Source organism: Pyxicephalus adspersus, chromosome 5 (assembly GCF_032062135.1).
Source record: "Pyxicephalus adspersus chromosome 5, UCB_Pads_2.0, whole genome shotgun sequence".
Lineage (NCBI taxonomy): Eukaryota > Metazoa > Chordata > Amphibia > Anura > Pyxicephalidae > Pyxicephalus > Pyxicephalus adspersus.
Genome location: NC_092862.1, coordinates 75,133,385 through 75,148,752, shown reverse-complemented (window position 1 = coordinate 75,148,752; position 15,368 = coordinate 75,133,385). Strand labels below are relative to the sequence as shown.

At 34.6% G+C, this 15,368-nt stretch overlaps 1 protein-coding gene across 2 annotated transcripts in view; it reads right to left on the bottom strand.

The window, feature by feature from the left end:
• The window catches only part of GABBR2 (gamma-aminobutyric acid type B receptor subunit 2), a 306,705-nt gene that overhangs the window by 163,590 nt on the left and 127,747 nt on the right, over positions 1–15,368 (bottom strand). For both annotated transcript variants that reach the window (XM_072411881.1, XM_072411882.1), the window contains one exon: positions 12,793–12,963. In XM_072411881.1, coding sequence (XP_072267982.1) covers positions 12,793–12,963 — 171 coding nt within the window. The remainder of the gene's footprint in view (positions 1–12,792; positions 12,964–15,368) is intronic.

The window sequence follows — 15,368 nt, the reverse complement described above, 5'->3', positions numbered from 1 at the left end:
TGTACAATGACTTCATTGTTAGGCAAGTTTAACTTTAACTATTTGTGTATGAATGCTGCATGTCTGCATGTTCTGCAGCCTTCCATCTCTCCCAGTACAAACCCCCATATCTCCTGAACAGTATGTCATCCTGATCTGAAATTTTCAGGGTACACAGGGGACCCTGAGAGCTAGCATTACCATAAATTTCATCTCCCCACCTTTTATAACTTTTACATATGGGGGTCATTATAATCAAAACTAGTTAAAATTGAACATCAGAGTTGCTGTTCAAAAAGTAGGTGTGTCTAGAAGCCTGCAATTAAACATAAAAATTATTGACCTCCAGGGCCACTTACATAGCAAGGAAGTGCGACCCCCAAATTTATACCTACCTGTTACACATTGGTGGAGGCTTCTAGCACCTGAACCCCAATTTCTCTGGAACAGGGGGGTACAGGTAAACAAAATTGGAGCTGCAAGTGGAGAACACCTGTGGCTAACACCCCCTAAAATTTCATCATTAGGCCAGCGTCAGAACATAAAAAACTCTGCCCATAAAAAAAAAAAGATTTTTCTGCTACCACATGTTTCTCTAATATGCTTTTATCACTTTATTAACTTTAGAACAGTGAACCCGTGTTAGCTTAGGTCTAGCGCAGGAGGACTCTGTTTAGTATCTAGTATAAATAATTAAATAAACTTCAATTTTTTAATAAAAACTTTAGTACTGTATTTTTTACTTTTTTTGCATTTACAGAAGAGTAAATATATCTTATGGGTAGTATGACAATCTGTGAAATGTAGGAGTCTTTATGCCCTAATCATTAAAGCTCTCCAAGGCTGGTGATCCAGCCAACCTGGAAAGAAATTTCTTCAAAGTCATTTGCTATTTGCTAGCAAATATTTTGAATCCTGGACCAGATCCATTCAAGGTTTGTTGGATCACCCAGCTTTACTGATAAAAGTGTATCCTCACCAGCCTTGAGGAGTTTTATTAAATCAAGCCCTATGTCTCTGATATCTGGGTAACATAGCATTTAAAATTGTTTTACTATATCTGAATTCATTAAAAAAATCTATTTGCTTTTACCAGCATATTAGTACCCCTGGCAGAACATGTGTAATGACTACTATTTAATATGTTTATTAATAAAGCTGAATGTTTAAAAAACATAATAACAAATAAATGCCAGTACCTGTTCAAAATATTCCTCACTTGTCTATGTTGAAAAGTATAGTGAATAACTATATGAAATGAGTCATCATTAACTTGGAATTGTATCTGATAAACATAACAAAGTATCTACCGGTACCTTTTTGGCCATTGGTACACATTTTTTATTATTGTGTGACTAAAAAGTTTCTTTGAAATCTATTCTCAAGCAAGTTGGTATGGTATTCAAAGTCATCACAACAACTGAATAGATAATGTCTGTGTGGGATGCATTTTAGGTGTGTGTGCCATTGCAGTGTTTCCTGCTGTGGGTTTTTTATGTAATGTTTTACATAAAGTATGTACAGGTTAAAAATATGTTAGGTTTATTATAATTTTTTTGTAATACATTTGTTTAATACCTGCAGAGGAACAACAAACCCTGTAATATAATTGATTTTTATAAGTCAGGCACGTGTACTGACCCTTCACATTTGATAACATCAATTAATCAAATATGTTATGATTTTATTTTTTAATAAATTAGGTGTGTTCTTGTGAATACGCACATGTACAGTGTGTTCTGATCTTGTTTTCATCATATTTTAGGACTACCTAATGTAATTACTAATGTTGTTTCTGATTAGTAGAAAGACAGTGAGCTGAATTAAAAAGTTAGCAATTCACAGGGATGGCTTAAAGTGATTACATTTGAAGAGGATTGCCTGATAATCAGTCTGTTGGCAGTATAAACTACTGATATGCATCTGTCAGGCTCTACAACCTTATTCTGTTTCTTCAGTGTTTAACCTATTTTTAAAAGGTTAGCGCTTTGTGAAGTGAAAATGAAAGATGAATAATGACACTCGACCAGACATGGAAATGGTAAATAATGTAACATGTAAATCTTGTCGCTACAGTAGGTTTATGAAATGCCCCTATAGTTTTGGAGTGCTTTATATGACATTGCTTAAACATCTAAAGACAAGTGACAAATTGCCCTTTTGCTTTTTTTTCAAGTGTCTTGAATATAGATAAAAATAAACAGACTGAGGAACATATTACTGCAAGTGTAAGCAATATTTATTCCATTCAGCAAATTCACATATTATAAAAGACTATAGTATTTATTAATGATGAGCAGATCCTAATTAAAATCTGAACAGGAACTTAGAAGGATATCCCACTGAAACCCATGGAGACAAAACTTATTGGTAAATTCTGGATATTTTTAGGGTAATAGGCAAACCACTGTCAAAATGTCATGCGTAGCTGGGCAATGCTGTTAGGAAATTGCCACCCATTTCATCCAGGACACTCTAGGCCTTGATCCCAAAAAAGTAAAATGCCACAATACTGCCGCAATACAATTACTGACAGCCCCATTAAGGCCCCTTTTCCAGTGAAACTGAGATACAGGATGACAAATATCCCGTATATAAGTTTGGCATTGAAAGTTTCCTTCTTCTACACGATGTACCAATACAAATAACCCATAAAAAATAAATAAATAATGATATCCCTGTGCTTAGGAGATGCCTTAGGGGATGTGTTAAAGTCGTATGTGATGTTACAACCATTTTCACTATTCTCTCCTATTGTGTGTAACTTCCCCCACTTACTAGATTGTAAACTCTTCAGGGCAGGGTGCTCTCCCCCTCTTGCGTCACTGTCTGTATCTGTCTGTCATTTGCAACCTCTATTTATTGTAGAGTGCTGCATAATATGTTGGCACTATATAAATCCTGTTTTTATTATTATTATTATTAATATTATTATTAATAATTAGTTTAGAATACAATTGTATATTAGTTTAGAATACGATTACATGTTTTCCAGTTTCCACTTTGTCTGAATTGCTAAAAAAAAAAAAGCCTATCCACTGACTTTGATGTTTCCCACAGTCTGCTCAGACTACTTGCCTGAGAGTTCTGTTCCTGCTGAATGTATCACTTGAGCCACTGCTGGTCATTTGTTATTATCAGTGACATGGTGGATTCAAACTGTAGAAAAACATTTTTAAATAATACCAGTTTGACTTTGATAAAGGTAGGGCTGACTGCAATGGGGTCAGGTTCTAGGGGAGGGGGGTGCAGCCGCTACATTGCTTTGGGACCTATGAAACTCAAGGGGGCCCAAGAAGCCCAACTGGTCCCATCATTTTAATTATAATTTTAACATTTATTTATTTAATTTATTTAATGTATATTGTATTTTTTTAAAATTTTGCAAGTCTGGTTGGTTTCAAAATTAAAAAGGCACGTGGGTCACAGGGTACTTTACAGTGGTCAACGGTTTACGACTTAAGAGACCTTCATGAAGGGCGCAGTGAGAAAAAATTAATCAACCGGCAAGCAAATACGTCATGTAGTCGCCGTGTTTTGAGACACCACGAAATCGGGAAAGCAGACTAAGTATTCAGTACTGAGTCTGATTAAGCAAAACAGATTATTTTAATTATGCAATTCAGAATTTCGCCAGGAAAAAGGTCAGAAAACCACCTTTGTTCGGCAGACAATAAATGCTAATATAAATGTTTTTAACAATTATAAATATATTACTTTTTTATTACATCTATACCTTTACATACTTATCTAAATGTGTTAATGTATTCTACGATTCTTAGAAATATAAAATAATTTACACACATACATGTGTGTAGAATTTTGTATAAGGGCCCACACATCTTTGTACCAGGGCCTGGATTTTCTCAGCGGCCCTGAATGGGGTTGCATAACGGGAGGTAAATAATGGATTTCCTTATTTTGGTGTCAGTACCTTGGCCTTCATTTTAACCTATATTTAAGCAGACATTTTATTTAACATTTTCAGCATTTCTTACATGTACTTGGTAACTTTGTACCTTGCTGCTCAGCAAAACCTCATCATTTTCCATTAAAGGAATCTCTTGGGAAACACATGTTTTTTAAGGACAAGTTAGACTATTGTACTCCCATGGGTATTTATACACTTAGAGAAGATGCAGTTCCAACACTGCATAATGGAGTTTTTAGTACAAAAAAAACTTAAATGTAAGAGGGTCTGAACACTAGATGGTTCAAGCTCACATCTCATCTCTCTTTTAAGGCAAACTGCAATTAATTCACATTATTAGAGTGTTCACAGACACCTAAATTGTGCGCAGTGTAATGTCTGTTGTCTAACTATGTGTTTTGTGAAAAAAAAAACATGCTTTCTCTAGATAAGCGATTTTATAGTATTTTCCTAAATTAAAGCCTGCTTCCTTATGTCAGTTTATGCCTACCTCACACAGTAGTTGCACAGTGAAGATAAAGCCACAGATATAGTCTCTGAAATCGAAAATGTAATCAGTGAAACATTCCAAAAGGTAAAAAAGGGGCCATGCCTACTTGGCTGTAAAGAAATTGAGAATCCTACATGCTTTTATTAAATATTTCAGAGAAGGTGAATTTATCATGATTTTTATACTTTTAAAGGAATCTCTCAAAACGTGGCAGATCATCCTTTTAATTAGTGACACATGTGGATTACATTTGGATTATTGGCTTCTGGGACTAATTAGATTTGCCTAAGGCACTGACTAAATTTAAAATAACCATGGAACCTGTATGACATAAATGCCAGAAGAGCAAGCTAATAGTATGCATTTTTCTACTAGTTCTGAGTGTTGCACAACAAGAAAGAAATCTGAAATCTCTTAGTAGTTAAAGTGGACCTAAACTCTGAATTTTTACTTTACATATAAAGGTAGACAACCCTTTCATTTAAATTAAAAATTTTGTTTATTTTTTTCACCTAGGTAGGTATCACACATCCTCTGAGGCTCTTGGCTGCTCTTTCTGTGCATGTCCTAATCTTAGCCATGTGTGGAAGGAGCCCTTTCATCAATAGAAAAAAAAATTGGCGATCCCATGCATGCGCAGTGAGATCAGCAATCTTTTTTTCCAATCTACGTCACGGAGGAAGAAGAACCTGGAGGAAGAGAGAGGAAATTGTTGACCCCAGGTGTTCAAAATATTCCAGAATACTTCAGATACAAATGATAGCTCCCAGCAATCATTTTTGCTAAGGTTTTCTGAACTCTTCAGTAATAGCTTTGAATGGCTGTATCTGCTAAAAAAAAAAATATTAAGGATTAATATTTTTAATTTCTGCTGCAGTTTAGGATGAAGTATACATGTTCTAATGTTTAAATATTCATGTGATTTATTGTATCATGCTTGGGATTTATTATATATTATTCTCTGGTTTATGATTTAGAACTTAGGTACACGGCCTTTGGACCTACCTAGGTAGGTATCACACATCCTGGGAGGCTCTTGGCTGCTAATCTCAGGCATGTGTAGAAGGAGCCCTTTTATCAATAGCAAAAAAATTGCCAATCTCATGCATGCACAGTGAGATCACCATCTTTTTTCCCAATCTACGCCACGGAAAAAGAACCTGAAGGAAGAGAGAAGAAGATGTTGGCCCCATTTTCCCCGTTCATTTTATAGTATTATGTTGTTGTGTTTATGTTCTTTTTATCTGTATACTTATTTCTTTCCACTCACTTTTCAATAAAAAATATACATTTAAAAAAAATCTAATAATATCAAATGCCAAATATATTTGAATAGCCATAAAATAATTTAGGAGATGCAATCAAGTAATTTAAACCAATCATTGCCTGATGGTAGAGGAAACTCTGGAGTTTGTGGTGCTGAGGAACAGAAGAAATGAAGAAAGGTAATAGTAATGTGTCTACAATTTATACTGGCATGAAAACCTGAAAAATGATTTACTTAATTAGGTTCAAACGCTTAATTATGCATCTGCACTATTTCTTAAAAGTTTAATAAATCAGCCAAAAAAGTCCACCTAATGCAGCTTGCTGTGATGGTGTGGTTATTTGCATACTTTGTGAGGCTTATGTATCCCATAATAACTGGATTTAGGACTTTTTAGAAAGTCATACAGGACATTTTAGTGGTACTTTAATAAATACTTTTCAAGTCTGATTAACCATGAGGGAACAAACAAATAACAAATACCATTCACAATTTATTTTGCTGCCCTTTTAAAATCAAGTTTGTCAGTAAGTTCAATAAAGTGAAGTTAGATTTAATGAAAACAGTAGATGTGCATTTAAAGAGTTTGATGGCATTAAATTCAATTTTTTTGTAATACCCATATAGAATCATACATTGTGTAACTTTATTTTCACATCAAAATATTTCTTCTGTGGCTGTGAGTAAATGGTCACACCATTTCAATAATAGCAAATTCTATTTTAGGAATATTTTTAGTTGCTTTTTCTGTAGCTAAAGCAACATGTAAGCACCGATTATTAAATCCTTTTGTCATTCAGAGGAGTCTCTAATCCCACCAGATGCTGATCATACGAGAGTCCTAATGAGAACAGGTCATGGCAGATGGTTTGCACACTCATTTTCAAACAATACATAAATATACTAGAAGTTTACAGTTATTATGACTATTTGTATTGTATTTCATACTAATATGAATGATAAGAAAAGCTTAGCTATTCTAAAGCTTCATAAATCCTCTTTTTCTCTAAAATCAAGCTATGCACTGTAAAGAAGTCAAGTGTTTAATTTGGAGTTCTACAATTGAAAAGCATGGCTTCAAAGATGTGAGATCTAGAGAAGAAAGAATGATCAATATATACCAAGAACTTTTTTTTAGATTGGACAGTGGTTGATCTGCCATTGATCAATGGTAATATTTTTAAGGATACTATTTTTAGGATTTCCTGATTTAAATAAATATCTTTATAATGTTTGGATAATACATCCAACCATCTCAAATCTAGATCTGTTGTATACTGCACATAAACGTTTATCATAAAACAAGTGATCCAGTTGCCCATAAAAAACATGTACATTATCAGCAGAGGAGGCATCCTATGTATCTAAGGTGTTACTAACATTGTAACATTTCAGGATGCATTAGAACTTGTGTGGCCTATCTAGGCTTGCTATATTTTTAGAGATATACAATAACACAAAGAAGATATATTTTCATTGTTATGGTTATGTCTAAGCATTTTTTCAGAGTTTAGATTTTTTTTATTTCAAATTTATATATGCTGTCAACATTTGTTTTTTTGGTCAGTATTTAAATTATTTTCAATTACAGTACTATCTTTGAGCAATACTATTTCTGTTTTACTAGACAGGAAATTTATTGTTTTTAGTTTACAAAAAAAAAAAAAAAAGTATTTGACATGTATATTATTTTCTTTCAAGAAAATAATATATAATTGAAAAATAAAATTTTACGACAGATTGAATCAAATCAAAAAGCAGTGGTTACTGGTAGGGGCGAGGTGCAACACACGTTCCTGCACGCCAACAAAATATTCCCACCTTTGGCACAGAAAAAGGCAGGAAAAATGTACCAGAATTCCTTAGGTCACACACTTCCAGGCACCAAGCACCACTAAAGCCAGAGTAAGCATGCCTGGTATTGGACCTGGTGTACCCCCAGTGCACCTCCCTAGTCTTAAATAAACTCAGCAGCAAAAAGGAGACAGCATACTGCAAAGTAGAAGTACCACCTTGTCTGTGTAATTAAAGACTTTCAGTGAAATCTTTAGGACACTACCTCTGCTTTAATCAACATACTGGACCTGATTGTCACGTTTGGGGAGACTGAGCCTCTAGGGGGACACTACAACTTGCACAAAAAGTGCCAAGGTGCAGAATCTGATCAGCAACCAGGTCTTCTAAAGAGCCTCTAGTATTGAGGTTGTTGCACTGCTGGTTACTGCCAGGTTGCGGTCCTTGCGCACACCAGGGTGGGCAGGATGATGTACAGTACTAAATCACAAGGGGGGAGAATTGACAAAGAATGCCTGGGTTTAGGCAGGTAGCAAGCAAGAAAGGTCAGTAACAAACCAGAGATCCAGAAAATAAACACCGATGACACTTAGCCACCGTAGACACTGAGGTCACAGAAGACACAAGAAGCCACAGGAGGCACAGGTGACGCAGGAATCACTGCAGACACAACACTGGAACAGGGAACACTGGAAGAGCACAAGGAAACAGGCAGGAAAACACCAGACTGGGCAATAAGGGGTTAACACAAGAGCTGGACAGGGAAGCACGGAATTATTCAACAGGGGTGGAGGAAATACTCAGCAGAGCCAGGGGGCTCAGCATTAGTGCAGACACATTGCACAAATGCAGAGTGCTGTGTCTGAGCTAGGTAAATTGCCAAAGGCAATTAAGAGGCTATTTCCTGATTGGCCAGCAGGAAGGGCTCTACTGATTAAATCTGAAACAGCAGGCATGCCTGGGCTCAGAACTGCATGCATGCGCAAAATAGAGGCGCCTGCACTTTAGGGGAAGAGGCAAGTGTGACACCGATCTAATAAAGCTCTCCAAGGCTGGAGAAGACACTTTCATCAGTGAAGCTGAGTGATCCAGTAAACCTAGAATGGAATTCTCCAAATTAATTTGCTATTTTCTACCAAATGTTTTTAATCTTTGACTAGATCCATTTCAGGTTTGCTGGATCAGCCAGCTTCATTAGTGAAGATGTATCCTCCATTGAAATTAGTTTTCTAGAACTACAATGAAATATTTGCTGTGTAACAAATGCTATAAATTGTTGCTATATCAAAAAAGTGCCACTGACATTGGTTTTACTTCATACAAATCATGAGATTGCCTGTTCTACTTGTGGATGTTCCTAGTGGGAAATAACTGTAGAACAAAATACCTTCTAGATCCTTAAAATATCATTCCAGATTATAGAATTTTTTTTTTTTTGATCTGTGAAATCAATCTGGTTTATATTGTGAATAAAACACACTAAGAGCATCCTTGTATAGATAACAGAAATAATACTGGTAGAGGTTACAGGAAACTGCGGTTAAAACAGTCAATCTTACAGGGTTGTTCACCAAGCCCATTGGGTGCTTGAGAAACCACATTATCTTCACCAAGATTACTGAGATCAATGTTTTAGAAGTTGTGGTTTGACTCAGTGTGTGTTGATCAGGTTCATTAGCAGACACAAGACCTGGGGTGTGCAATATATTTGCTAGTTGTAAAACATGTGCAGAACATTACAAAACATTACATCTTAAAAAATCTAAATGTTTGTGGGCCCATGTGCATTGTGTTGTGAAATTTGCTTAACACTTTCACTTGTTTTACCTTACGTTAATGGTAAAATTGTTTTTTGCTGCAATGAGATGGTTGGTCTTGGGTTTTTTGAGAAAGCCTCCCATCTCTAATTGACTCTGACACGCCAATACATTAAAAATACTTAGGCATGCTATATATACACTGTAATATGTGTATTGAATTTGCATTGAGCTATGGATCTTACCAAAAAAAAAACATCTGGAAGGAAAATGCAACCTGTACACAAACCTTATAAACACATAGATTTACAGCATACTAGATACTAAAAACATATATTATGTGTATACATAAAATGCTGTTGGCCTATTGCTTTAAACTTGCACAGAAATTAGCAATGTTCAGTCTTTAAGGACAGAGAAATCAGTATCAAAGACTTCTCCTTTTGGCCAAGATTACTTTTTTTATAAATTAGATAGATAAAATAAATTCTTTTTGTTATTGGACCAAAGGTGGAAAACTCTGTGGATGCAGACTTCTCACACTTAAAGTGGATCTGCCATTGAAATAAAAAAATGACGCCTTTACTTCCGCTGAGTTCTTGATTTCTCCACAGTGGCTTTCATTCAGTTCCCTGCTGGGCATATGAGATCAAGCATACGGGGAAGCAGCCTTGGTAAAGTATTAAAAAAGCACAAACATTTTTTTGGTTTATGTAAAAGGGTTATCTACCCTGTTATATCATGTAAAACATTTGGTGATAGGTCCGCTTTAATACACTGGCTTTCCTCTACTGAACACTGAAAATATAAGATTTTGAAAAATATTGTTTTTTTTTCATAGGACAAAACAAAGCAAACTAAAATATAATTCAAATGTTTTCACATATGAATCACACATGTTTCTTTCATGTGTGGATCCTGGGTCAAAAAAAACCTTTATAATGTCATTTTTTAGGTTATACAGTCCATTGTTTTTACCAAGGGCACTTTTAAATTATGTAACAGCAACCCTTATAAGACATTTAAAGTCATTTGAACCATTAACCACCTGAGCGTTACACTGATGTCTAGATTTCTGTACCAAAAGCGTTACAGGTTTTCATGAAATTTTTTTTTTTTAAATTGTAGACCTGTAACTTACAGAAATATGTCCGAACAGGGTTCTAGTAGATATCATGAATATAAAAAATGTTTGAAACACACAATCGTGTAAAAAAAAATACTTTTAATAAAATTAAAATACACAAAAATCAGCGTAAACAAGAATACATAAATAAATGAAAAATACTGAAAATGCGATAATTCGGTATACTGTATAGTAATATATTTTTCTAAAACACCTCCCTAGTGTCCGTCACATATCTATAGACAAAACCACATAAATATATTTTCTATTATTTTGTATTGGATTGGATACAGGACTTTGTATTGAATCCAATACAAAATATTTGAATATTCCGCTACGACCCCCATTGACGGGCACACGCACGGACATCATCAGGAATCACCGAGGGACGCGTACGCTGGGTATTCTAATTCTTTCCAAACTTCCATGCAAAAAGTGTTACATTTTTTGCATGGAAATTTTTTTTGGATTGTAGGCTCTAATTCACCGAATTACCGCATAATTTACCGAAATATGTCCAAAATTTTATAAATTTAATAATAATTTTTTTTTTTTATAAAACATAAAAAAAACCTTTAAAAAAAAAATCTTTAAAAAAAACTAAAAAAAGTTTAAAAAAAAAAAAATAGTGTATAATGTAATGTACATTAGCCTATATATTATATATATAATACAATTATATATATATTATATAAGGATTTCTTTGTATTGGACTCAATACAGCTTTTTTGTATTGAGTTCAATACAAAGTAACTCAATACAAAATTTTGAATTTCCCGCCCCGCCTCCCTCCCGCGCCGACGCATGCAGCGACGTCACCGGGAAATCCCGGTGATCGTCACTGCACTTGCCGGCTGAACAAGGAAGGTGACGGACGTGTCCGGAGGAGCGGAGGGAGAAGGTGAGTATTTTTTTTTTTTTTCTGTCCAGCGATCGACGCTGGACAGGGAGAGGGAGAGGAGGGAGGGGAAGCCACGGAGGGAGAGGAATCCTCTTCCTCTTCTAAGCTGGCTGGCTTTCTCTTCTAAGGAGAGGACACCCGACGCTGGAGGACGACGCTGGAACACGGACCCGACGCGGGAACACGGACCCGACGCTGGATGAGCACAGCGGGACCAGGTAAGTTAGATTTTAATATAGACGAAAAAGTACGGGGTTATCCAAAGTAGCAAAAATTTTTGGGACGAAAAAGTACGGGGTTAGCGGTTGGGAGGTTAAAAACCACCAAAAACACCTTAACCAAAATTTTGCTTGTCCCTAGGGATGAAAACATTACGTGATATACATTAGCTTAGCCATGATGAGCTTAATACATACTACTCGGTGAAACAAAACAGTCCAACATAAATATCTATGTCCATCCAGCCTTACTACAAAAACTTGGTAGGGATAGTCCTGTTACAGCACTCCCAGCATTCAATAAATGATAACAACCTGATAACAACCACACTCACATTGGAAACAACATTTTTTCAAATGTTCCTAAATTTGTACAGATCATGTATTCCTAACTGAAACTAATAGAAAGCACCATACAAAACACACAGATGCAGCAGGCACATATAAAATATGAAGAAAGTCTCTAGAGAGCAAGTGTAACAAAACTTCTTTAAAATTCACTGTATACATATACCAAAATAGTTTGTTCAAATGCATTTGATCACTTGCAGTGACACTTAAAACACAATACATACAAACAAAATTTGACAAAAGCAGGTTCAACTTAAATAGAGTTCCTTAATACAGAGCTGCACTTTAATGGTAACTTTTTCTTTTAGAAAGCCCTTTGTCAGATCATTCATTATAATCACAATCTTCCCAGAAAATTTTATATGCATTTAACGTATACCAGTAAAATCTTTCAGAATGCTTCTTGCCACCTTCATATTGCAGCAGAGATATCACTCATTCCTCCAAGAAAATGGGAAGTGAAAATTGAATGAATGTCAATATCAGTGAAAATGCATGCAAATATTGCTTCACCTAAGTGAAGGGAAGGTTATGTCCCACATTTACACTGTTGTAATTTTTAATAACCTGTAGGCAGTACATTTTAAATGCCTAATTTGTTCTTTGTTGATGCTGATGTTGTGCTTTTTTGTAAATTTAATCAAGTTTTAATAAACTAATTTAAGATAATCATAAACATGTTTTCTCTTCCTGTTATAACAGGAATTTATTGTAAACAGTAGTAGTGGAGCAGGGAAGCGTAAGAAAAATGTTTTCTTAGGCCATCAGCGTTATATTAGTGCTGGTGATATATAGTTTCACTGCCCTGGACCTAATTTGTAGGACTTTGAAGATATTAAGACTACACAGCCATTCAGCTAGTGTTATCTGGAATGGTGGCCTCTGTTTTGTTTGAAAAAAAGTACTGTTGTTTCAAGCATTGAAACGTGCAAAAACAGATAAACAAAAAATCTATATAAATACAGGTTTTAATGTTACCTCTGAAAACCTTTGAATGTCTTGAGTTAACGTTCCCACCCTTTGCCATTTGAAATGTTTAAGAAATTTCACAATTGCTGGATTCACCGCATTGTCTGAAGGAACAGTCCGGAAAAAGTAGGGATATTTTTTCTTGTCTGCCAACACTGGTGTTGTTGCTGCAAATGACAACTGAAAAAAAAATCAGAAGAAAATATTATAAATGCATGTCAATAAACTTTAATTTAAAATAAATATTTTATTTTAAAGCTTATAACTTTAAATATACAAGTAATTCTGTCAATGTCCAGTAACTAAGCAAATCTAGTAATGTCCTACCCATGTCAAAATTGGTAAAACTAAAACAACTCCTGTGTATAAGGACACTGCCTGAACAAATAATATGTTACCTTTCTAGAGTTAGGAAACTTGTTGAGCAGTAACCAAGCGACTTTTGGTGTCTGTGTAAGCAATTTTCTCATGTTTTAGGGCCTTAAAATATAAAAGGATTTTGAAGAGGTTTTATAGATTTTTTCCTCTCCCAATGAAGATGTGCTTGAAATTATAGATCACCGAGGCACTCTCATAGTACAGAGTGGTCACAGCTGAGCAGAGCTATGTACCATGGTCTGAAGGCTCATGCTTTCAGTAACAACCTAGAAATATTTTAGAGCGTAGCATGAAATAGATTTTGTCCTGGTTAATAAACTTCTAGAAAGCAGAACTTAAAAAAAAATTAAAATGGTCTAGAACTTGATTAGAATCCCTTTGGTCTCATGTACCATTTGAATTAGCCAAAATCCAATGTGGGCCATTGGCATTGATTCAAAACACAATATACCAAAGCAACACAGTTAGGTGTCTAATCCTAAAAGTAACCTGTCGGAAAATAAACATGAAAGCTGCCTTTTCCTATTTGTTGTCAACATCATCATTCACTTTCTAATTGCAGTTTCTGCATACTGTGGTGTAGCCCCTCAGGGAGCAGATCTATGATGCTGGGTGCCTAAAATTATTCCTTATTCTTTTGGTTTAAATATTTCTGGACATTGTTCACCCTGGAGAACTGAAAATATGTTGTGGCAGGCAAATGGTACTGAAAAGAACAGGTACTGCTGAGAAAAGGTACCAATGAGTGAATATTTCAGCCAGAGTTGTTTTTTTATCCTAAGTACTACCAGGGAGAACTTTTTTTAAAATAAAAAATAGCCAGTAGTTGGGGTTTTAAAATTGCAAATAAAATTAAAGAAAATAATGTAATTATTTCATGTTAAAATACTATTATTTTGTAACAGAATATTATAAATTCAGTCTTAGTAAATTACCCCCCCCCCCAAAAAAAAGCCAATTTTAAATAACTATTATATTTAATAAATAAAATATATATTGTACGCTACCTATTTACTTTTTAAACAGTTCGTCTAAAAACTGCTAGTTTAATATATTGCACAATGGAGGATATTATCCTCTAGAGAGAAACAAAGTATATTAACTCTCATGAAATTCATGAATTCAATGTGGAAAAAAAGAAATAGGATAATGTCCACCTGGGTGCAATATAATTGTTTAAATATTTAAAGAAATAGGCGTTTCCATTTAATGAAACACATCATTGCTGTGCAAGAGTTTCCGCACCCTATATGTATGTGTGTGTATATAAATAAATAAATAAATATATATATATATATATATTTATATTTATATTTATACACACACACAAAGTATATCAGTTACTGCAAACAAACTAGATATATTTTTAATATAAAACCATCAGCCATTCACTTCACAATAACTAAGTCTGTTAAACCTTGATTTAATTATAAGTAAGTCATAATAACAGCATACATCAGTACTGCAGATTCAGTAGGACATTTGTTTACATATTTTGCTTCAGATTATAGAAAAAACATTTAGTGGCAATATCCAATAGCTATTCAACTTAATTTACATATACATATATAAATATATATATATATATATATATACACACATCAGATATATATACATATATCTGAAACAGTTCAGAAAGTAATAAGTCCTGTGGATTACTTACATTATCCTTCATGCATGTCATTTACTATACTCAATCATGTCATGTTATTTTTGAACACATTTTAAAAAATGAACCCAATCTATACATGGTGTTTCACATTGCTATCTACTTGCTCCTCTCCTTGCTCCTACTTGCTCCTCTCTCATTTAAGTTATTGTGGATCTCAAAAAGTCAAGATTAGCTATGTCATAGGAAAATCTACAAAGGTAATAATGATGCCCATGCAATACCCTGAAAACTGACCTATTGGGCTTGATTTATTAAAGTTCTCTAAGGCTGGAGATGATACACTTTCATCAGTGAAGCTGGGTGATCCAGCAAACCTGGAATGTATCTGGTTCAGGATTAAAAACATTTACTAGCAAATAGCAAATGACTTTGAAGAAATCAATTCCAGATATCTTCTCCAGTCTTTGAGAGCTTTAATAAATCAGGCCCATTGTCTCAAATTCTTCTTGACAAATAGCATGTCGAGTACTAGGCACTCCTGTGCCTTGAGCTTCATTGTTTTATAACTATAATATGAGATCTAAGGTGCTGTGCC